Source organism: Cryptotermes secundus, unplaced genomic scaffold (genome assembly GCF_002891405.2).
Source record: "Cryptotermes secundus unplaced genomic scaffold, Csec_1.0 scaffold825, whole genome shotgun sequence".
NCBI classification, from domain to species: domain Eukaryota; kingdom Metazoa; phylum Arthropoda; class Insecta; order Blattodea; family Kalotermitidae; genus Cryptotermes; species Cryptotermes secundus.
Window position 1 is genome coordinate 318,473 of NW_019738888.1, and position 25,735 is coordinate 344,207.

The window sequence follows — 25,735 nt, forward strand, 5'->3', positions numbered from 1 at the left end:
TATGGAGGAGAAAAATTCTTGCCTCTACCGGGACTCGAACTCTGACACCATGGTCGTCCAGCCCGTAGTCATTATGGTGATAAAATCAAGGGGAATGAAATTAAAGTGATATATAAAGCATGGGAAATATCAGATATGCCTGTACGATTTTGGCTGAAAAACTTGATGGCGGAAGATCACTTAGGAAACCTAGGTGTAAAGCTGTTACTTAATTGTGTATTAAATAAACGCCCTGAAAATTTGTGGACATGATTCGTGTGTATCTGGATACGATCCTACGACGGGTTGTCATACTAACTAATATTTGGTGCCCGTAAAAAGGGACGACTTCCTTGGCTAGTCGAGGATGAGGAAATAGAAAACAGCTGGAAAGTGAAGACCTTTATATAATGAGGAACGTAATATTTTTACTGTTTACCAGGTATTATTATGGCCATACGATAAAATTGGAGATTACTGTAACAAATCAACGAACGATTGGTTTCAACAAAAGGTGGGAAATTTACTGACTAAGCTACTACTAGCTTCTCAAGAGCGACTCGAATCCTATATCGTATTTGTAAATATTCAGTTCTCGACTTCTATGTTTGATACAATTTTTCTTATTGGAACTCATACGCTCGCCAAGAAGCTATCTTCACCACCAGAACCAATAGGCCAGTCTGATTTAGAAAACTCATACCGAGCCCTTCCCGATTCCCTTGAACTTAAATCTAAGTGAATTCCATAAATCTAACTATAAAGAGTCTCTCTCTCCTCTTGCTCCCGCTGTGGAGCATCGGGCTGATTTCTCAGTTTCATGATCATTTTACAGATAGTAGGGCTCCTTTGACGGGTGATTAGCTCGTCGCAAGGCCTCTACCTAATCACAGGATAACACAAACACAGAATAAGAGCATACACACACCAAACATCCATGCCTTGTGCGGGATTCGAACCCACAATCCCGGCTTCGGAGCGAGCGAAGACAGTAAATGGCTTAGACCGCTCGGTTACCGTGACCGGCCACTATAAACAGTACGAGAATAACATTCCCACAACGCAACCTTTCTGAACCCCGTTGGACATCTCCTGATGGAAAGTACATAATCAGATTGATATTTTGATAGAGAGGAGACAGCATTCATATTATATACACAATGTCTATCATTCATGGGAACCGTCTGTGATACCCACAGCTATCTCTAATAGAGTAGTGAGGCGGTTGGTCTAGAAGTAAACACAGAGAAAACCAAGTATGTATATGTTGATATTTCGTCATCAGAATGCAGGACAAATCGTAAATGCAGCTAACGGATCTTTAGAAATTGGTATTTAGGAACGGCAATAATAAATACTAAATTTCTTTAAAGAGGAAACTGAGAGCAGATTAAATTCTGGGAATGCTTTCTGCCATTCAGTTCTGAATCTTTGTTCATATCGTCTGCTGTCTAAACCCATACAAATTAAAGTATACATAAATGCAACTTTGCCTATAGTTTTGTATGGGCTTGAAGCTTGATCTCTTATACTAAGGGAAGAATATAGACTGAGTGTGTTTGAGAACAGGGTGCTGACGATAAAATTGTATAATGAGGTTCATAATTTGTATTCCTCACCAAATATTATAAGAATGATTAAAATCAAGGAAACTGAGATGGACATGGCATGTAGCACGAATGGTATAGAAGAGGAATTTATACAAAGCTTCGGTAGCAAAACCGAAAGCAAAAGCAAAAGATACTATAAGAAAACTTAGACGCAGATGGGAGGATATTATTAACATGAATTTAGAAAAATGGAATGTGAGGTTGTAGACTGGACTCATCTGACTCAGGGTAGGGACCAGTGGTTGGCTATTGTGAAGGTGGTAATGAAGCCTCGGAAATTCTCGAGTGGCAAAGAACTTCTGCCTTACTAAGATGGACTCATCTCCATGAAATTATTCAGTTAGTTAACTGGTTGGTTAGACAGTCAGTCGGTTAGCGCACTTCAAAGCAACAAAGCCGTGGATATGAGATATAAACTGTGAGAAAAACAGAAAACGTTTCGACTATGGGAAAAATTTGAACCAAAAAGACACAAAATAAAGCAGAAAAGTCAATGTGGTAACATAATGCAACATGGCTGGTGTGTTATTATCACTACTGATAGCAGGGTGACATATGGACTAATGCCATTTACGGAACTGAGTGACATGAACACGTGAAACGATAAGGCACACTAATTGGCAGCCATTCCGCACAGGGCTCAATAAATAAACCCACGTGAAATAAAGAGTAAGCATAATTCCTCTTTCGCATATGTATTATGAATCTATGCGTAATTTCAAAGTATGGCGATTTACGACAAGTTTTTCCAGCGACAAAAGTTGTGTAACATTGAATTAAATTATTATGAAAGGATACAAAGGAAGCGGTCCTGCCCTGCACCTGTAGTCACGTGGAGCTACAGAGAAAAATATGGGACTCAGAACAGTAGATAATTCAACTACGATTTGAGCTTCTAATTTCCAGATACAAGTCTAGAGTAAGTGATCACACTTTAAGAGTAGATTAAAGTCTTGTATTGCTTGATGTCTTTCAGTTCTCAGTGCTCTGTCTTTCATTTTTCCCATCTGAAAACCTAAACTCTGAAATGTACAAAATTGCAATTTCACCTGTTTTGTTATATGGAGGAGGGGATATATAATAGCAATATAAAGAAATAACGCAAAGAGCCGGAATAGCGCAGTCGGTATAGCAACTGGCTAGGGGCTAGACGGCCGGGGGTCGGCGTTCGAGTCCCGGAATGGTCAAGAATTTCCTCTTCTCTACGTCGTCCAGACCGGCTCTGGGATCCACCCAGCCTCCTATCCAACGGGTACCGGGGGCCATTTCCTCGGGAATTTTTAATGATTTGGACTGAGTTCATCTGTTCAGGATAGGGTACAGTGGCGGGCTGTAGGGTACAAAATAATGAACCTTCCGTTTCCATAAACATGGGGAGTTATGCAGTCTATACAACAATATTCTGTATTTAAAAACAAAGTAGGCACTATTGTGTTGAAGAATTAAACGCAAATAATTAGATGCAATTCAACTGAGACTGGTATCATTGTAAAACATGTAGCGTCAATAAAACAAATGTTAATACAATAGTGTCTATTTTGTTTTTAAATATTGTTTTGTAGACTGAATACTTTTACACACATTTATAAACCTTATTTATAACACACAACAGGATGCATTCTATTAACAAAAGATGGGTTTATCAAGTTTACAAGAACACTTCTCCATGGAGTTACGCGAGTATTACCATTATACCAACAAGTTCGATCATATAATTTAAAAGCAAACCGGATGTACGAGTATGTTAGTCATATGACTTGAGCAAGGGACACCTCGAATGTTTTCTTCAATTGTATAAAAAATATTGTAAATACAAAAAAGGTCTAGGCAATGTCCATTCGGACTTCTGTAGCACATTCCTATAAATATCTCATTCTATAATAGCTGTAACCCCGCGATTCTTAATATAGATCTTAACTTAAATCTAAGAGTGTACTGTTAATAATCAGTACAAGTACTTCTTTTACTTTTCTTATGTATCTATGTTATATAAATATAGGAATGTTGTTTTTGAAGTAACAGACGCCTTGCAGAAACCTTTTTTCCTCTAGCCTTAAGAGTTCTATAACTGACTTTGAGTGTTCTTTTTGCTGTTCTCAGACAAAATGTCCATCATTGTTGCCCGTTGGTCCTCGTACAGTTTACAGTCCCAGAAGATGTGTTCCTCCGTTTGCAGCCCATCACCACATTCGCATTCGGCTGTGGGCACAATGTTAAATGTGTTTAGGCTTGCTTTAAGACTGGTGTGTCCCGCTCTCATACGGTTTATTGACACGAAGGCACGCCGGTTCATTTTTATCTCGCGGAACCGCGGAGACGAGCCATTCCTGTAGTACCTTTCAAAGTAGCTTTCTCCTTTGTCCCGTTTGGTGTTTAGACAAAATCTGCGAAGTTCTTCTTTGCCTTTCGTTTTCCACTGGGTTTTAAGATCTGCAACTATAATAGTAATTAACTATCTCTGCCTTCTTTGATTGCTTGTTTTGCCTCCAAGTCGGCCCTCTCATTAACTTCAACTCCGCAGGGCCTCGGGATCCAGTAAAATTGGATTTTCACTCGCGATTCCAGTCTCGCTATTTTATCTTTAAGCATTTGTGTAATATGCGCTGTGTTGCTTATTGCAGAGGAGTTAGTAATTCCTTGTAACACGCTTACCGAGTCCGAGAAAGTCATGAAGTTTTGCTCCGAGTCTGTTTTTTCAATGATTTCTGGTGTTTCGGCAATTGCTAGTGCTTCCGCCGTGAATGTTGACGCTATCAGATATCCTGAATTCCATGCTACGTCCATTTTTTATATCTATTGATGCGAATTTTACGAATGGCTTGTACAGATCATCTTCGATGTCACCTCGAGAGACATCTACCGAGGGATTTTAGATTCAATATTCTAGGTGTGTGACCGGTGTGTGAGTAGTGATTCACCGTTAATCATTCGTCACATTGGAAGAGAAGACGCTTGTGGTACAGTAAAGAATGGAGCGATTTGTAGACAGCCACTGATTGTGAGCTATCATAATTCACTGTAACTGTAAAGAAGCGTCAACAGACCCAATCATCTAATCCAGAATCCAGTAGTGCCATTTCTTCCCCTCCTTGGTGTCTCCACCTTATCGTGGCGAGGGGGGTTTGAGTATGCCAAGGACCCTGAGAGCTATACCAGCGGTAGCGTAGCTACTGGCAGGGCCTCCCTTGCTGGACAGATCAACGGGTAGGCATCAGACGAAGAGAGACACCAAAAACCAAAAACTGATGCCGGAAGCAGCGTCATCAGCAGCGACTTGAAGCACAGAGCAAATGATGCTCGAGATGGTTCAAGTTCGTATAGCAACAGGCGTGACCAGAGTGGTTTGAACGGCTGTTGTACTGCGATGTGGAAAGCAAATGGAAAAACTACCACATTATCACTTTTCCTGGATAGTCTCTTTCCAAAAACAGAAGATCGCATCAAGTGGAGAAACTGTTTTGGAAGAGACTGTGGACCTGTCGTCTGACAGATTACTGATGATGATGATGATTCTAGGTCTATGCAATATGGAGATACCGAGAGTCGGTCAGCTGGTTAAGAAATTCTCCAACTTCTGTAGAACCTGAAGGTACATTACCGTGTTGATATATTGCCCTCACTACACTCTATCCTGCCCCATCTCAGTCCAGTCCGCATTCTTCACGCTCCATGTTTTAAAAATATTTTAATATTATTCGCCTATTTGCTTCGAGGTCCGGTCTAGAAAACCGGAATTAACAGCCATGGGGATTCGTTGCGCTGACCACGCGACACCCTCTTCCCGCTAAAGTTGGCACTAACTTCGCCGACAAGCGGAAGTCGTTCGGTCGGTATAGTTCGCTTGCGGACTAAAGCCACGGAGTTCTATTTGTTTCCAGGTCTCTTAGACTATCTCTTCCCATGTGGTATTTCGATTAAAATTTCGTACGTAATTATCACTCGCTCTCCACTTTATTTACAGATTTTCTCAATGAATTTTTACTTTTACTTTTAGTTGGTTGTTTTACGACGACCTTAGTATCGAGACTATATAGTGTTGATGACGGGATGATTACTAAATGTGGAGCAGTCGGTGAAATGAGAATTGGTAGGTGAAGCCGAAGTACTCTGAGAAAACCTGCTCCAGTTCCATACTATCCACCACAAATCCCACGCGACCTGACATGCGATCGAACCAGGACCGCCGAGATGAGAAGCTGGCGATTATCAGTGATACTTTTAGGATATTTTTAGTATCACTAAAATGCATACAATTACATGAGCACAAAATGAAAGCACTATAGAATTTCCCAATATTGGTTGTCTAATCTATGGCGCTCTGTATATCCGAACAGCACAACTCTGTATATCGGATGCGCTACACGGTATGGCGCCATCTTTGTCTGCTCAGGAATTAGTAACAGATGAGTTAAGTGTCACCCAATTATGGAAGCCTTAGATAAGAGACGTCATGTGAAGCTAATTTATTTTCTCGCAACTTTTTATTCTTCGCGGGGCTCCGTGCTGACTCAGAACATCAAACAGGGATGTGTGAACATTCAAGAATATGTTCTCTGCACTTTTAATGGCGGTTGTGGCCAAATAATTTCAATCCTGCTTCATATTGGAGAAGTCCCTGTTTCAAATAGGGAACCAGGTTAGCTTAGTCTGTATAGCAACTGGCTACGGGCTGGACGACCGAGGGGTCGGAGTTCGAGTTCCGGTAGGGTTAAGAATTTTCTCTTCTCCACGTCGTCCAGACCGGCTCTGGGGTCCACCCAGCCTCCTATCCAATGGGTACCAGGTACACTTTCCCCGGGGGTAAAGCGGCAGGGGCGTGAAGCTCACCACTCATCTCCAACTAGTGCCGAGGTCAAGAAAATGTGCATCTATATATGTACTTCCCCATTCGGCTTCATGGCGTAGTGCTTAATTAGTTAGGCACAGGGACAACTGTACCTTTTTGTTTTGCTTCGTTTAAATTTTGGGCCTGGCGGCCGGCTACACTGAATACAGTTCTGCTAAATTCTTCCCGGTGAATACACGGATATTAGATTGAAATAGGCTATGGCCGCTTCCTTCCTCATCGTATTCAAGTCATGATTCACAAATTATCCTACCATTCGAAACTAGTAAAAATAAAATGCCATGTCTTAACGTTTCAACGCGAATACTCGTACGTGTGTTTCGCGATTTTCTGATTAATGTTTCGGGGGTATTGTTATTAACAGCAAGAAGCTGTAGCAGCTACTGCTCTCCGCATTCCAAGCCATTCAACTGCTCTGAAGATGGAGGCGCTACGTTCCTCCGAAACGTCGGCCAAAACGAAGAATACACGGTGCCTAAACCCAGAAGACGACTTTCTTCATTGTCATCGCCGTGAAAACCTCAAAACTTACATAGACCTTACACCCTGTTTATTTTAATCCATTTTTAATATTATCGTTATATCTAAGGCTTTCCAAGTGATCTTTCTCCTTCAGGTATTGCGACTACATTTTTTGTAAGCATTTCCCAACTGTCCCCTGCGTGCTGCATGTTCTCATTCGCTTCATCCTTCTTGATTCGGTGGCCCTAACATTTAAACGCATATTTTAACACATAAAGATGTGTGTGTGTTTGCATAAACTTTTTTCTTTCACCGATTAAACCAGGAGTGGGTAAAGAGGATTAACTTGCGGAACGCATGGGGCCACTAATACGAGACACTTGGCCATCAAACTTGGCGAGGTAATTTATCTAATTTTCTCTTTATGGATATAGTACTGAAGAGAGCATCAAACCATCTGACACCGCGCTATGTCGTCTTGTAGAAGTTCACCAGCATACCTTAAGGTCATACCGCGCCCACATTAAGGGTCGAAGGGTAAGCCAAGCATAGAGCAACCAGCAAGCAGGGTTGATCAAATCTTATAGAAAAATCCCTCCGATCGACCAGCTCGTAGCCTGAACACTATACCAACTCAGCTGTCCTTGATCTACATCAAATAATTCAGCTATCAACTAAACACCCTGGGTGAATTACTTTACACTACGGTGTATCTAAATTTGTAAGAATTACATTACATCATTACTAATAAATTATGACAGAATATTCCGAAATTTGTGGATGTCGGCGTGTTGTTTATATTAAACCGAATTTGGAGTGGGCCTAGCTCATCTTCCTTCATCCAGTTGGCGGGTCTAGTAAACAAAAAGAGTATATTAATTTGCTAGGATCCCCAATACTTGAATTTTCATAGTTTTTTTTTTTGCGTGTGTGAGAATAATCATATTTCCTTCATATTTTCTCATTCTATGAGAGATTAAAATTGACGAAAGTCTGAATTATTAATAGTACGTCTGCTCTGTCTGTAGTCTGCTCATCCCAGGAGCAAAGAGTTTGAGTTAAATTATTACTATAGTCCTGCCGCGATTTAATGGTCCCTAGCCCAGCCTACGTTACAAAGCAAACCCGAACTCTGGCGGAAGAATTCAGTCATTTCAGTCCCAACAGAAGAAGAGTGTAGTCACAAGCGCGCAGCGTTCAGATTGCATACCAGTATGTCTACAGGAAGTGTGTTGAGAAATTAAACATACAAATGGCAAGGCGCCTGGCCAACACGTGACTGTTTCAAGGCCGAGAGAGCTGAGGGCTGCTGTGAGGAATCATTAAATTGAGGGAGAACTATACTTCTCTTCAGCTCTCCCTTTTGCAGTGTTTAAGGAGTCAGACCACCCAAGTGAAGAACAGGACGCTAGCTTTCTTAGGGAGGGGTCCGTATTACAAGCCTTACAGACGTGGAATATGGATGTCTATTAATAACAACAGAAAGTATTTCGTACGTCCTCGTGCATAGATTTAAATTGTGATTATTCAATATACAAGTTTTTAAATTTTAGTAGGGTCTATATTTCATAGAGCCGATAACAGTGGCCGCGCAGTCTACAGCATGAACCGTCTTGGCCCCCTCGAATATTGAGGATCGAGGTTTCGAATCTCACTCGAGTCATGGACGTCTGTGTACTTTTATTCCGTGTCTGTGTTGTCCTGTGTACGCTGCAGGCTTGAGACGGGCTGATCCTCCGACTAAGGAGTCATACAGACTGTGTATAGATCAAGGAAATGTAAAGGTCGCCAAGGTTTACAAGAGATGTGGAGTCATGGATGGATGGAATAGAAATATATGTCTCTCTATATAATGAAATCGCAGCGAACATGCGCGAGAATATGGTAACACAGCGCAACGAAGTAGCAATGCACATGGTGGTTGCATGTAGCATTGCCGCTAGGTGAACCTGCGCACAACGGTTTCCGTCGTCAGCTGTTTTCTTGTGGTGGTTCATTATATGACGCGCCCATTACCACAGAATATATAGCGTCCAATGATAGGCTGATATATGGATAATGAGTTGGAAAGGATTTGGAAGAAAACGGTCTTGGTATATTGAGATACTATCCCAGAATTTCCTTGGAGGGCTAAGTAAAACCACGAATCTTTCAAACAGGATAGCCATAGAACCTAACGCCTGTCGAATGAGAGGCTAGAGAGTTACTACTCGGTTTCAGCTGGCATCAATTATATTAAAATAAGGCAATATTTAACACGGTATTCTGTATTCTTTTAAAGTTGGATTTTATAATAACACTGCTGATTGGATTGCGAGCAATTGAAGTATTTATATCTGCTTCTAATAGTTATATATTTTTAGATTGCTGTTTGCATTTGCCAGCACGCGGTAGCGTAATTGGTTGAGGCACTATGCTACAAACCGGAAGGTCTCGGGTTCAATTTCCGATGAAGTCGTTGGATATTTCGATTGAACTGATTCTTCCAGCGGCACTATGGCCCTGGGGTCGACTCAGCATATAACGGAAATGAGTTACCAGGAATTTTCCTGGTGGAAAAGGGAGGCCGACCGACGTGTAAGACTAACTCACTGTCATCTGTAAACAGACTCTAGAAAATGTGTGAACCTGGACGTCTCACAACCCTATGGGCTTCCACGGCCTCTTACAGGGATAGCTTTGCTTTTGTTTTACTAGTGTCAAATAGATGGCATAGCGGTTCTGGCTATATTGCCAGTCCGTATATTCTAACTAGATCTATACACCGTCCATGACAATGTGTAGAAACGGGCCCATTCTTACAATTTCATCAAAGCGACAGAAATGAATGAAAACAGTACGTCATCTCTCCATCCACGTGTTTCATCCAAGAAATTAATTAAAAGGTTCAGATACAATTTCGCATGGGAATCTACAATAAATATGTGAGGCGAGTTTAATTTTGGTTGCTATTATTTCTGTCTTTACGTTAAAAAGAACTCAAATCGAACTCCATCGATTACCTTAAAAATTACGCAAATACATTTCTACCTTACACGACGTAAAATATGATTTAATTAATACCGCAACCTGTATAACTAGGCAACAGTGCGATAAAAACCTTCTCTTTTAGGCACACTCAATAACAGGACGAAGGTTTATAGGTCGTTGCATAGAAACGGCGATTCTTCTATTGTTACCATGTGTGTATTTGGTCGCGAAGTGTATACCGGTCCGTTACCTAGCAACGCTCTGGCCATCCACGTTACAACATAAACAACTTTTGTCTGAAAGTTTGTTCGTTATTGTAGATATTTGACAATACAGGAAATAATTGCAGGCTATTTTTGACTTCACTGAAGGCCTACACATTACAAAATTACTAGATTTCGGGAATAGATCTATGAATGAACATAAAGCCAAATACGTGTAGGCAAGCAAGATACAAAACTACATTTGCAACACGTACGATTACTTTTACTGCACTGGATTACACTGTATTTATTTAAGTCGTTTTAATACAATACTTTATCCGAAGCTTTCAAAGCGGCTGTATGCAATGAAGCATTCCCGTAACATCATCTGTGTCAATATGGAATTAGCATCCGACGCTATGGAGCCTATCTCTGTCTCCATCATCAGGGTCGTTGTGAAGAGTGTCGAGGCTTCATGCTGACAGCACACTCTGCAGAGCCATGTCACTCATCACAGAACTCTTAATGACGGAGAGAGTTTCTCAAACGTTGGATGCTAACCCTAATTCACACGGCTGATCGACCGAGAAGACTTCACTCCGTTTACTATTAACTTCTTATCTTAGCCTAATTCCTTACCCTTCATATCCTACTGCTAAAATTCTGTGTGCATTTTCCATTTCCCCTATACACACAATGTGTTCCACACGCCTCATCTTCCTTGGTTTATCGCCCTCGAAATATATAACGAGTAGTACAAATTATCAAGCTCCTCTTTAAGTAAGGTAAAGTTATCCCTGTGCTTAACTAATTAAGTACTACGCCATGTACCAGAGCCCGTCTGGAAGACGTGGAGAAGAGAAAATTCTTTATTGTATGACGTATTCCGTCTTAGATCCAAATGTTCTTCCCAGCTCTTATACGCCCTTAGTCTATCTTCTCTTACAGCACTGACATACAAGAACGGGTAATATAATTGTTTTATATATTTCAGAAGGTATATTTGAATTATCATATCCTTCCTTTGGCGCTAAAGCCCCAATTTGGGCCTCGGCCACCCTCCATGAAACTCTCCATTTCATTTCGGTTTATTAGATATTAGACATTCGGTAGGACTCCTTAGGCGGGTGATCAGCTCGTCGTCAAGCATCTACCTATACACAAACACAGAAAAACGCACGCACATACATACATACACACACACACACACACCAAACGTCCATGTCCTGAGTGGGATTCGAACCCACGATTCCGGCTTCCGAGCTAGCGAAGACAGTGCATGCCTTAGACCACTCGGTTACCTTTCCGGCTAAATTATCATATCCCCCCCCCACGGGCACTACAGCCCCAGTGGGCCTAGGCCTACCTCCATGAACTTCTCCGTTCACTTCGGTTTTTCTAGATCTTATACATTCGGTAGGACTCCTTGGGCGGGTGATCAGCTCGTCGCAAGGCCTCTACCTGTACACAAACACAGAAAAGCGCACACATACAAACTAAACATCCACGCCCTGAGTGGGATTCGAACCCACGATCCCGGTTTCCACGCGAGCGAAGACAGTGCATGCCTTAGACCGCTCGGCTACCGTGACCGGCTAAATTATCATATAAGAGGCAAATATATAAGACGCCGAGTAGAATGATAGCAACAATTCCAAGAATTTAATCTGCTCCTAATTTCTTCATAAATATGATCTTGATTTGTTATTATGGTTCTCAGATATGTGAACGTTAATACATTTTCAAAGCGTAAGAAAACTTTCGTTACTCTCTTACTCCAGTTTACTCGACATGTAAACCCAGCACGTTGCAGAAGGAGAATTAAGTGGTACAAAATCCAAACTAAATATTGCCATAGGTTTGCCAGGCTGCGAGCAGTACTGCCACAGGTAGACTTACGAGTCGATCTCCCACCGCGCCACAGCTTGGTGATTCCGTCCGTGAGTTCGCTCCACATGGCATCCCGCCACGCACCTACCGACGTAACAGCAAGCAGGTAGTCCGCGCGCTGCTGGTCCCAGCCGGCAACTAAACTGCGCGCATGGTTGTACCCCGTTGTATGCTTGCTACACGGCGCATGGACCATCACACGTCTGCTTAACGGCGATGCAGAGACTGATTATCTGGATGTTTAACATCGCGGTTTCAACTGTAAGGGTTATGCAGCGTCAAATTATATGGGATGATAATCAGGAATTATGTCCTGTTTCAAACTGTTGTCCAAGAAGCAGAATTGGCAAACTAAAGAAATGTACAAAGGACAAGAATTAGCTGTTAACACAGCAGAGATTCAAACAGGACACGTAAAATTCATCACTACATAAATGAGGACAGAATATTGCGGTCGAAATGTTAGCGCTGTCTTTCGTATTCTGAAAGACTCGAGTCTGAATGTCTGCTCGGAAACCGGGTAGCCTAACTTTTACAGTTTCCTCAGTTCCTCCAGGAAATTGTGGCAGTTTACTTTAAATACAGATTGCTTAATTCGTAGTAAAATCAATAATGAGAAGCTTCATAACTTGTATTCTTCGCCAAGTACAATTAGAATGATCAAGTCAAGGAAGCTTAGAAGGGCATGGCATGTAGCACGAATGGGGAGAAGAGGAGTGCATATAGGATTTTGATGGAAGAGCCAGAATGAAAGAGACCACTAGGAAGACCAAGACGTAGGTGGGTGAATAATATTAAAATAGATCTTAGAGAGATAGGATGGAGTGGTTTGGATTGGATTGATGTCGCTCAGGATAGGGACCAATGGAGGATTCTTGTGAACACGGAAATGAAGGAAGCTTTGGGTTCCATAAAATGTGAAATTCTTGAGTAGCTGCACAACTGGCGGCTTCTCAAGTAGAGCTCAACTCCATGGAATTGGTTAGTTAGTTTAGTCTGTAATTTTGTTTCAGAGAACAGATTGAGCTGTAAAGACTGAACTGTTTGGAAAGGAAGTGCGTGGCAAAGATCGCTGTCTAAAATAAGAAAATAAAGGAAGCAATAAGTGTGTCAAGAGGAAACGCACTTGTAGATGTTGGATAATTATTATTTTATTATTATTGCTAATGGGGTGGGACTAACTAAGTCCCTTGTACTGCGGCCACTTCTGGCTTATTGTACCAGCCCCAGATGATAGGTGAGGGTGATTGTGGGACAATTGGTGGAATGAAGATTGGCAAGGGAAACCGAAGTACTCGGAGAAAACCTGCCCCAGCGCCACACTGTCCACCACAAATCCCACTTGACCAGACCCGGGATCGAACCCGGGCCGCCGCGGTGGGAAGCGAGCGACTAACCGCTTGAGCTATGACGCGGCCAATATGTTGGATAAACAATGGAAGGACATTATATTGCAGAAAAATGGAATAAATTGCCACATATTATTCTGAAGCCAATTTGAGATTTTAACAGCACGTGAACATGACAATACTCATGAAGAAAGTTGTCTTCTGGGTTTAGGAACCGTGTATTCTTCGTTTTGGCCGACGTAGCAGTAGCTCTCCGCAGCTATTCAACTGCTCTGAAGATGGAGGCGTTACGTTCCTCCGAAACGTCGGCCAAAACGAAGAATACACGGTTCCTAAACCCAGAAGACAACTTTCTTCATGAGTATTGTCATGTTCACGTGCTGTTAAAATCTCAAATTGGCTTCAGAATAATATGTGGCAATTTATNGAATAGGTGAAGTAGTTTCAAAGTTTCATTTTCTGCTTTGTTGATTAAAAATCGATTGTTTACTGGCACTGCGAAGATAATTTAGTGAAAAGTTGCGAAGTTTCTGAGAAGATTTCTTTTATTGTGTTTCTGTTTGTTTTCCTGTGTAATGTATTTTTGCAGGGACGACGTAGTCAAATGTTGACAATTTTACTATCGACAGATATTATAAAATGGCTGTGAAGAAATTATTATTGCCACTTTCCAAGGACCGGCGTTCTTTGCGGAAATACATGACATGCATGTCTAGTTTCAAACCGTCTTTCATTCTCGAAAAGTGATGTCTGCATTACTTGCACGTGTGAGTTGTGTGACGCCAATATTTGTCCGTCAGTCTGACATCCTGTCAGGGTTTCAAATGGAAGAAGACTTAGGTAAAAGCCGCCTGAGTGATTCCAGAGCGCATTTTAACTCACATATTTCCAGTGCCTGAGTATACTGTGACACGACGCCTGAAAGCAGGAATAGGTTATTTCTAGGCAACGGCTCAGTAAACGCATTTCCGCGGAAGCGAACGCGCACAACAACAAATGAGCGGTGCTTCCGTGCCCAGAGCCGCGCTCGTTGTTACGCAACAGTGCGATGGACATATCTCTGAAGAAGTGAATCAACATGCAACACAAGAGGGGGTCGCCCCGAGGATATAAATCGAAGATCTCACGTAGCTAGAATTCGAACTGAGTCGAGTTTCGGAGTGGCAGTTGAAGCACAGAATTGAGGGAGTCTTCGGAGTTGGAAGTTGGTAGAATAATGGCAAGAAACACATTAAGCTGTATAAAGAACACTTCAAGTGTGATTTCAAGTTACAGTGAGACTGTTACGAATCCGTTGCCAAGACATGACTAGTGAAGACTGAGAACACTAGCGTGTGTAACAGTGAACTGTAAAGTGTAGGTAAGTAAGTAAAGCTATCCCTGTAATAGGCCGTGGAGGCCCATAGGGTTGTGAGATGTTGAGGTTCCCACATTTGCTAGACAATCGGCTCAAAGATTGCGGCAAGGTTGTCAGCCTTACGCGCCAGCCGCCCATTACCCCCAAGAATATTCCAATAATATTCCTGGTACTCATTTCTGTAGAGGCTGAGTGGACCCCAGGGCCATAGTGCGGCTGGAAGGATTAGGTAAATTGAAAAAATCCACCTAATCGGGATTCGATTCCGCGACCTTCCGGCTTGTAGCATAGTGTCCCAACCAACTACGCTACCGCTTGCCCCACCGTGAAGTGTGGAAATAACAATAGCATTATAATTATTTGTAGCTACGAGTTGAGTGTCAATAAATCCAAACATCCTATCTAAAACCCATCTATAAGTCATATACAATCCATAAAATGTGACAGAATCATAATTATTCTTCCCAACAAATATAAACGAAAAAACTGCGAAAGCTGCATTATAATAATGTTCCTTTATTACGTGTATTGGTCTTTCCCTGGGCCTGTCTACCGACCTATAGCGTCTGCGAGTTTTGAAAACACATTTCCACCCCTGCATCCTGCGTTTTACTTTATATTCAAAGTGACCTCTTTTATAGGCTATAAGAGTTCTTATCATTAGTTGAAGAATATGCCACTTTAATACTAATGAAACTGAAAAAACTTCTAAATCAAATGAGTGCACTCAGCTGTTCAGTAAATATCATATAATTTCTCTTGTCTTCGGTTTCATCAAGTTCGAAAAGGCGTCGGCCTGTGGCAATCCATGTTTTCTAAATATGGCCTTGGCGAATTTGCATTCCTCTGTGGTCTTGATGCCAGCCCACTTGTTACAGTTATAAATAAATTTCCTCCTTCCTTCAGTCTTTACCCATCTTACACTGAATTAAATAGCAGAAATGAACGATAAAATTCATAAGGTACGTGGCTGACAAAGCCAATGAAGAACTGACTGTACTTCATTTATTCATCAGTGGCTCTACAGCCCTTTGTTGCGCCCTGGCCTCTTTTTCAGTTTCGTAGTCTTATACACAGTCGGTAGGAGTCCTTGGACGAGAGATCAGCCCAGTCGCAACACAGATTCAGAATAAACGCACACAGAAATGAATGCCTCAAGTGGGATTCGAATCCAAGACCCCAGTGTTTAAGCGGGAGAAGACAGTTCATGCCTTAGACCGCGAGGTCACTGTGATCGGCCCTTTGTACTTCATTAATATAAAAAATAAAACTTATGCTTCCTTCACTTTGTCCTGCAGGCTCTTAACTGAAATATACGCTAAAAGTCATAAGGTAGCAGGACATGTCCGCTGTTGAGGGAACCACCATCTTTCCTCTAAAGAAACATTTATTTTTTTCAAATTAAAGTTCTAAATCTGCCGATTACAGTGGCTGCGCGGTATAAGGCGTGAATTGTCTTCGCAAGCTCAGACACAAGGATCGTGAGTGCTGATCCCACTCAAGTACGAGTGTGTCTGCGTTTATTGTTTGTGCAGTCCTGTGTAGGAAGCGACCTTATGACGAGCTGATCACCGGTCCAAGAAGCCCTACCGACTCTCTATACAGTTCAAATTTCAGAATTGATTGGTTCTGAATGGAAACAGGTCGGACAGCCTGATCAGTAAAAGCAGAAGACGACGAAGAAGAAATTTCAAATCTTAACATCTACACCGAGAACCTTAGTCTCCTATAAAATTGGTTGTCGAGTTCATTGCACGAGGGGGAGGTAAAGTGGCATGAAGCTGTATATTGATATCCATCCAGTGTTGAGGTTAAGACTGAACGGAGCTATGCTTCCACGTCATCATACTACTTCTTGGCTTGTTGCTTAATTAGGGACGGGACAAATTAACTTTTTTTTTTCCTTGGCACTACAGCCCCAGTGGGCCTAGGCCTACCTCCATGAACTTCTCCGTTCACGTCGGTTTTTCTAGATCTTACACATTCGGTAGGACACGTTGAGCGAGTGATCAGCTCGTCGCAAGGCCTCTACCTGTATACAAACACAGAAAAACGCACACACACAAACTAAACATCTATGCCCTTAGTGGGATTCGAACCCACGATCCCGATTTTCAAGCGAGCGAAGACAGTACATGCCTTAGACCGCTCGGCTACCGTGACCGGCAAATTAACCTTTNAAAAGTGCACACATACAAACTAAATATCCATGTCCTGAGTGGAATTCGAACCTACGATCCCGGTTTCCACGCGAGCGAAGACAGTGCACGCCTTAGACCGCTCGGCTACCGTGACCGGCAAATTAACCTTTACCTAAGGTTAATTATTGTGTATTTTAAGTCATGAAAGCTACCTAATCTTGTGTCAAGAACCGTTTAACAGAAACTAGCTATAAGTTAAGATAGTTCTACTTGAGCTCCATGTGACGCAAGAGTTCTAGTTGACTGATCAGGAGCAACAAGGAAATTGTCGGGTAAATCTTTATGTAGACTGCCAATATGAAATTTAATTGAAATTTATTCAGCAGTTTCGGAGGCAAAACCTGCTTACAAAAAGGCAAACTTTGTCAATGACAAGCTGTAAGATTCTTCATATAAATAATGTTTAATGCATACTTTTGGTTTCAACTGTGTGCTATTCGTGATACAGAGAACGAGTACAACACAGTCAAATGAGTAAGAGTGGAAAATGTGTTCAGAATAAAACAAATTTTAAAAATTTTTCTCTGTGCTTTATTTTTTGCTTAGTTTATTGGCCTTGATACTCCATTATCTGCAAAGAGAAACTCATTGTTGTAATGAGATAGATAACTAACCGCACAGAGAAATAAGCATTTGGCGAAATATTCATCGTACCGAAAAAAAATTTCAAATAAATGTTATGGAATACAGAATTTTCTGTACGATAAGCCATTTTTAAGAAAAGTGATAATGTTTAATTTAAATTTCTCATTAAGCAGGAATTAAAATTTACTTCCCTCTACGAAGTTTGTCACGTACATTCTGAAATGTCTCATTATATTTCAAAATATTAATATACAAATTAATCTTTACATAAAGTTAGTAGGTAAAAAGTAAAGTTGCCCTGTGCTTAACTAATTAAGCACTACGCCATGAAAGCGCATGGGAGAGTGAACATATAGATCCACATTTTCTTGACCTCGGCACTAGCTGGAGGTGAGTGGTTAGCTTCACGTCCTTGCCTCTTTACCCTCGGGGAAAGAGCCTCCCGTACCCATTGGATAGGAGGTTGGGTGGGCTCCAGAGCCGGTCGGGGCTATATGGAAAAGAGAAAATTCTGACTCTACCGGGACTCGAACTCGGATCCCTGGGTCGTTATATGTGATATAAGAAAAATAAAAGTAAAGGTATCCCTGTAACAGGCCGTGGAGGCCCATAGGGTTGTGAGATGTTGAGGTTCCTACATTTTCTCTAGACAATCGGCTCACAGATGGCGGCAAGGTTATCAGCCCTACGCGCCGACAGCCCTTTACCCCCAAGAATATTTCAAGGATATTCCTGGTACGCATTTCTGTTAGAGGCTGAGTCGACCCCAGGGCCATAGTGCGGCTGGAAGGATTAGGTCAATTGAAAAAATCCAAAGACCTCATCGGGACTTCAACCCGCGACCTTCCGGCTTGTAGCATAGTGCCTCAACCAAATACGCTACCGCGTGCCCCTGTGTGTTGTACTTGTATATTCATATTAAATTTTGCATCTTAAGTATGAAGGATCATCATGTAAGCTAAATATAAATTTCTCACGGTTGATAGGTTTTGATTTTACAATCACAAAAATTAGGCCCACCTTAACAAAAGATGCAACTTTCTTAACTTATCGCAAGAAATTTGTATCAGCCTCTAATAACTAGCTCTACTATCCTATCTCAGAAATTCCTATGACTGCCATTCCCTTATTGGTGACAGGGTTTGGAAAATAAATAGGCAAAGTCCGCTCCTATACCTTGATTTTTACAAATATGTGTCAATGGGACACAGGCAAGAGCATATTGTTATTGTGAGGCCAAACATTATGAAGCTTACGCCCTTGTGATATGTGACGCCATGTATATTGGTGGAAAATATCATCATTTACGAAGAATCCGATGTCTCTAACTTCCAAGCTGAAGGTGGGGTAGCAGATTCCTCCGAAACGTGGTTTCCTATCTATCTGCACTGCGTCACGTCCAAGAATACGGCAGTCTTCATACTATCGCCCTGAGAACAGCACATCTGGCGGCATCTTTTTTTTAAATTCGCTTAGTGGGGGGTGGAGTCCTACTGGGTCCACTCGGCACGGCGGCCACTGATCGGCCTATTGTAGTCTGCCCCGGGTGATTACGATGATGGAGAATTTGGTGGAATGAAGATTTGCAGGGGAAACCGAAGTGCTTGGAGAAAACCCACCCCAGCGCCACTTTGTCTACCACAAATCCCACTTGACCAGAGCTGGGATCGAACCCGGGCCGCTGCTGTTGGAAGCCAGCGACTAACCGCTTGAGCTATGGCGCGGCCCATCTGAAAGTATTAGTAGTAGCCACACTTAGCGTCACATAGGGTCCGACGGTGACATTTTGTGATGGCTGTGATGAAACAATAGGTTCCATAATTACAGAGAACAATTTCATCACATAGGTAATTATCGACTGCTCAAAGAATTGGTTCAGTTCTATCATTTCGGAGCATTTGATAGTGATTGCAGTTGATTATGAAAGCTCAATTATTGCGTTACTTGTGGCAGATTAGCAATTCCTGCTGAGAGCATAAAAGTCGCTCAGCTAGTAAAGAAATTTCCCACGTTTTATGTGACCCGAATGATTATTACTGTGTTCAGAAGAGCCCAAAGATCGAAAGGTTTCTGCAACGTGTCCTAGCATGTTGTCCCTTTATGTTAAGGTGTGGTGAACCCCATCGAGCCTTCAAGCTTGTCAGTCTCATGCAACTGTCTGTCCAATATATGCTCAGCTACCCACCGTATCTGCAGGTCATCTCCTCCATCCCCAACATGAGACGCACCGCTGTGACAAGGAACCCAATTAATGTGGCTGAATAGCAGACTTGTTTGAGAAATTATGCACTTATCTTTGACGTAAAGTGTTTAAGAATGTAAATTGGAAAGAAGGTGGTGGTGTATATACATAAGCGACAACGAACACACCTTGCCCGGAGGACGCCTTAAATTATGAAACGTACACACTTCACGTATTTGCTTTAAATTACATAATTACATTACAACGCTCGAAGCCAAAAAAGAAGGACACATCACAAGACACAATACACACAAAATATAGGATGAACGACTCCCATAGTGGAAGAATGACGTAGTACGCCAGTTTGAGTTAAGACGTGTAAGATGATGGATATTAACAAATTTTGATATATACAAATTTTATTATAGTTAGTGAAGAGTGTGCATTTTAGATAATTTTATAAACGACACATGATGGCGAGCAAGGCAATAGCTTGACGTAAATAACACACCTGAGGATGGCACAGTGATGTCGAAACAAGTAGTGAAGTGACATGTGAAATTGAGTGCACTACAAGACGGCCAATATACATGTCACGGACGATTACATAACTTTGCTACCGCCCCCTTCCCAAATAAAATCTGACATGTGTTAAAAGGTTTCTGTATGATTTTGTATGTCTCGTCAATTTGGTCTTCACACATACAAATCTATTGTTGACAGAGCCAATTTACATCGCATGACCAACTACGCATTCCTAGAAAGAGAGCTAGTGCTAATACAGTTTGTTGGGCTACACCATGACTGAGCCAGTTATATCAAGTTCAAATCTCTTCGCACAATGTGCATGACATGAAGCCATAGGCTATACGGTTGCTCGAGACTGCCCGCAAGTTCAGCTTGAGAGCAGCTGGGTGGATTTTCATGAAATCTGTTACTTGAGTATTCCACGAAAAACTGTTGAACCCATTCAACTTTCATTTAAAGAGACCATGTTCAACGATGATCTACAGCCCTTTCTGCGTGTATCTCGCTAAATATTCATCGGCGAGAAGAATGTTTCAAACCAATGCTGTAGCGAAAACTGAAACAGTCGTTTTAAGTTCAAAATATTTTCTCCGTAAGTCATATAGTTTTCGAGATAATTAAACAAATTTATTATTATTATTATTATTATTATTATTATNATGGTCTGAGTAGATATTCTAGAGCTCGCAGTGGCTCAAAGGGAACTGTTTTCCCACTTATCATTACTATTATACCTTAGCGTTTATTGGTGCACTTGAGACCATTTCGAAGCCAGACAACGATAATCTCCTCAGTCCTGACAGAGCTGTGGAAGAAGCGCCACACATACATGGCCAGTTTCACCACACGTGACCTCTTGCCCACAGCCTGGGCCTATTCATCTTTCCACGGTGATGTAACAGCGCAGCGCAGCGCAGGAAGACACGAACATCACTACCCACCGCACAGTCTGATGTTAAGTTCCAGAGAGAGTGAATTCTTTAGCAGTTGCACAGGCGGTTCCATTCCCTGGAAGAATTATGTGGCCAGGTATCCAACAAAATATAGCGATTCCTCTGTCTTGTGGCAATGGAAAACTTCCTGCAGAATCTCCGAAACGTCCGGTTAGCTCAATGTATGCGCTTGGAGACTCTGCGAGAGACTTAGGGAATATGTGCGCCCTAGGTAGCATCGCACAAGCTGTCGAGGAATGAAAGAACCTGGTAGACAATGCAGTGTTCGACAGCATGCGTGCTATTAGAGCTGTAAAAGCCGTATGAAGAGACCTGGTTGTGATGTATGCGCTTGGAGACTCTGCGAGAGACTTAGGGAATATGTGCGCCCTAGGTAGCATCGCACAAGCTGTCGAGGAATGAAAGAACCTGGTAGACAATGCAGTGTTCGACAGCATGCGTGCTATTAGAGCTGTAAAAGCCGTATGAAGAGACCTGGTTGTGATGTATGCGCTTGGAGACTCTGCGAGAGACTTAGGGAATATGTGCGCCCTAGGTAGCATCGCACAAGCTGTCGAGGAATGAAAGAGCTTCTGCTGACCGGTCAACTCTGCTCCGAAGAAGATCCATACTTATACGATTTGAGGTTCTCACAACAGTGGTTACGAAGAGTTCTGTCTTCTGGGGTTTAACGTCGTGTAGTTTGTTGAAAAGTCAACCGGCGTTTCGGAAAAACATTTCGCCTCCATCTTCAGGGTCGAATTTTAAGCGAAGGAAGAGGTCAGCGTGAAAGCAGGTGACGAACGGAGCCAAGTGGAAGCTTAGGGCTGATAAGTGCCAAGACCCTTAAAAGGTCCGGTTGTGCTAGTGTAGGAAAAAGCAGGGGGAAATTTGTAAGGGTGTAATGGACAGGGAACCAAGGAGTACAGAAGTCGTGTGTGTGGGTCGTAGGCGTGTGGTGGAGGATGAAGGGACAGTAAGGTGCAGGCTGATGAGTGCCCGGAGAGGGTAAAACTGATACGCTGATAAGAGCAGTGTGCACGGACTTGAGTGACCCCTCGGAGAATCCAGATCTACAGTCCTGTGATGGAAGCTTCCTATGAATTTCCAGGGAGCAGATGAGAGATTTCCAAGACTTACTTAGAACCCATCCTCGTGTTCTCTATTTCTTCTCTTGCTCTGCTTATTCTACGACTTTGAAGATGGTGGCGACACGTTCCTCCGAAACGTTGTTTGACTTTCAACAGACTATACGCGTTATTATCGATAGAACTGCTCAAGGTGCATATTTGACCTACGGAGTAGGTGGCCTCAGGAGAGACTAAGTTACCATTAACCACAAATCATAAGAAACCTCTTTAGGACATAGAAAACGGTCCGAAATTCTGTGACTTTGTAACAAGTACTTTCAGTGAACAAAAGAAATCGTCGTGTGGAACAAATAAAAGATATACGAGCTAAGAAGATGCTAATGGTTTCACCCTATTCATATTTCCTTCACCCCGATCATAGTGCCCAAGCAGTCTAAAGCATGAACTGTTTTCTCCCGCTCGAAAACTGGGATCGTGGGTTCGAATCTAATTTGAGGCATGAATGTCTATGTGCGTTTATTTTGTGTTTGTGTTCAACTGTGTGCAGGTAGCGGCCTTGCGATGGGCTGATCCCCCGTCAAAGGAGTCCTACTGACTCTGTAAAGATCTAGAAACTGAGAAAAGAGGCGAAGGTCCAACAAGAAGGTATACATCCATTAGAGAGATATATAGATATTTCCTTCCAATTTTTGCGTAATCTAATTATTTTCAGCTCATGTTTGCATAGCTGCCTTGTACCCTGTATACCCTAAGTTTCCAGAGTTTTCACTGCTGCCATGTACCTCGGGGAAAAAGTCACGCTCCGGTACTGTTCCATGCCGTCAGCATGAATCAGTAGCGCAGTACAGATCAATTATGCTTCGAGGCGTGCCATTTTCTCATGGACCTGTCATCCTGCAATACACCTGCACTGCGGGATACTAATGAGTGAGCGGATTGGAGCCACTTGTGACGTCGGGAGAAATCAGAGTGACGAGTTCGATTGAGAGACATCTTCCTTTACTGTGGAAAACCCTGCTCGGTTTCTGAATGACTAACATGTCTCTACACACGTCATACTCTGTCCGTTTCTCTAGTTGCTATCTGGTCTTGTCTTATGACGGCAAAGGGTTTGCGATAGGCTGCTCTCGCATCCAAATTATCCTACTGCATGTTTGTATGATTCCTCAGCAGAAGATTTCTTAGACAGAAGGGGAATTATTCTAAAACAAGTAGGCAGCATGTAAGATTTGAGGCTTTCACGGCGGTGACTATGAAGAAAGCAGTCTTCTGGGATTTGGCACCGTGTATATGTGGTGTTAACCGACGTTTCGGAGGAACGTATCGCCTCCATCTTCAGGGTAGAAGGAAAAATATAAGAAATCTGCATGCGAAGGGACCGTGAGAACCGGTAAAAGCAGTCTGCTTTTACCGGTTGCACATTTCTTATATTTTTCCTTCTACCCTGAAGATGGAGGCGATACGTTCCTCCGAAACGTCGATTAACACCACATATACACGGTGCCAAATTCCAGAAGACTGCTTTCTTCAAGTAGGCAGCAGTTGTACGAGTATATAGTCTTCTAGAAATACTTTAGCCTGATGCACTTTGCAGTACTCCTTATATCATTAAAATAGTGAAATCCAGGACAGTACGATGGGATAGACATGTAGCTAGAAGTAGAAGTTAAGGAATGAGTAAAAAATTATTGGGAGAGAGGAACCTCTTGGAAAAGTATCACTTGGGAGACGAGAAGAAGATGGAAGGCACCGTGTGTGTACAGTTCAATCTTCGGTTTCTACGTACTACCGAAGTACTAACGTTATATAACTTCACAGAACATTGTCCTTATTAAGAAGACGACAATTACTCAGCTGGATAATAAATCTCACACCTCGAAAGGTGTATTATCGTGTCCAAAAAATCCCGACATTGGTTCCTGTCTTGAACCCTCTGAACGCAGTTCAAAATTTCAAAACCTCATTCCAGAAGATAGTTCGTAATATTATTTTCCCATCTAGATCTTACTTACTCATGGAGCTGAGCCCTTCTTGAGGAGAAGCCAAATCTGCAGCTATTTAAGTATTTCCCAGCATTATATGGAACCCGAAGGTTCATTACCGTGTTCACAAGAGCCCTCCACTGGTCTCTATCCTGAGCCAGATCATTCAAACCCATACCATCCCATCCTATCTCTCTAAGATCCAGTCCAATATTGTCCACCCACCTACGCCTTCGTCTTCCCAGTGGTCTCTTTCCTTCTGGCTTTCCCACCAATATTCTACATGCATTCCTTTTCCCCCCCAATTCGTGCTACATGCCCTGCCCACCCCACCCTCTTTGAGTTGATCATTCTACTTATACTTGGAGAAAAGTACTAGTTATGAAGATCCTCATTGTGCAGTTTTCTCCAACCTCCTGTCACTTCATCCCTCTTCGATCCGAATATTCTCCTCAACACCCTGTTCTCAAACACCCTCAGTCTATGTTCCTCCCTTAACGTCAGAGACCAAATCTCACACCCATACAAAACCACAAGCAAATTATAGTTTTGTATATTTTAATTTTTTGGACAGCAGACGAGAAGACAAAAGGTACTGGACTGAATAATAGCGAATATTACCCGAGTTCAATCGCCTCTTAATTTCCTCCTGAATCAGGTTTCAATCTGTTATCGTTGTTCCCAAATATCTGAACTGTCCCACATTTTCAAAACATTCGTTTCCTATCTTTATTTCATGATATTGCCCTGCATTTTGTTGACGAGACAGCAACATTTACTTAGTTTTCTCTGTGTTTACTTCTAGACCAACCTCCTTACTTGCGTCAATTAAAGTTTGTGTGTTTTCCTTATGGTATCTATATTATCACCCAGTAGATTCACACCATCGGCATAGACCAACAGCTGATGCGTCCCGTTTAATTTCAATCCCACCTGGTTTTCCTGGACCTTCCTAATAGCATATTCTAAAGCAAAGTTGAAAAGGAGTGGCGATAAAGCATCTCCTTTTTTATACCATTCTGGATAGGAAATGTATCAGACAAATATTTACCTATACGGATATTACTATACGTTTGGTTTAAACACATTTTAATCAGCCTAACTAGTTTCATGGGTATCCCAAACTCTATCAGAATATTGTACAATACTTCCCTCCTAAATGAATCATAGGCTATCCTGAAGTCTATGAATAGCTGATGTACACCCATTTAATATTTATTTGAAACATTTCTCGAATCTGTGAATAATTAAGGAAATTCAGTAAAAATAATTTTGTACTCTGTGTAGTGTGATATACGTGGTGGAATTAACTTTTTAGCAACACATTTCCATACTCAATAAACGAAGATAAAGGCCATAAGGAAGGTCTGTACAAAGTATGTGAAAAAATGCATTTGGTAAATATGTGTACCCCAGTGGAGTGAAGTTTTAAACTCCCGTTTTTTCTGCCGCTGGGACGTCCCGCCTCTATAAATGAGCATTACAGCGTACAGAGCACCATATTTCGCACATAAGGAGAATTCACAGGTAGTACATTTTTATGCTTACAAAAATGTAACACAACAGTG

General features: G+C 42.0%; 1 protein-coding gene across 6 annotated transcripts in view; it reads right to left on the reverse strand.

The window, feature by feature from the left end:
* Window positions 1–25,735, reverse strand: part of LOC111871279 (probable 3',5'-cyclic phosphodiesterase pde-5) — a 105,650-nt gene that overhangs the window by 36,187 nt on the left and 43,728 nt on the right. The window contains exon 1 of one of the 6 annotated variants that reach the window (XM_023864263.2): window positions 11,970–12,202. The exons of the other annotated variants lie outside the window; for them this stretch is intronic. Within the exon in view, the coding sequence (XP_023720031.1) occupies window positions 11,970–12,156 (187 nt within the window). The 5' untranslated portion in view covers window positions 12,157–12,202. Of the gene's footprint in view, window positions 1–11,969; window positions 12,203–25,735 lie in introns of those variants that run through there. 6 annotated transcript variants of the gene reach the window in all.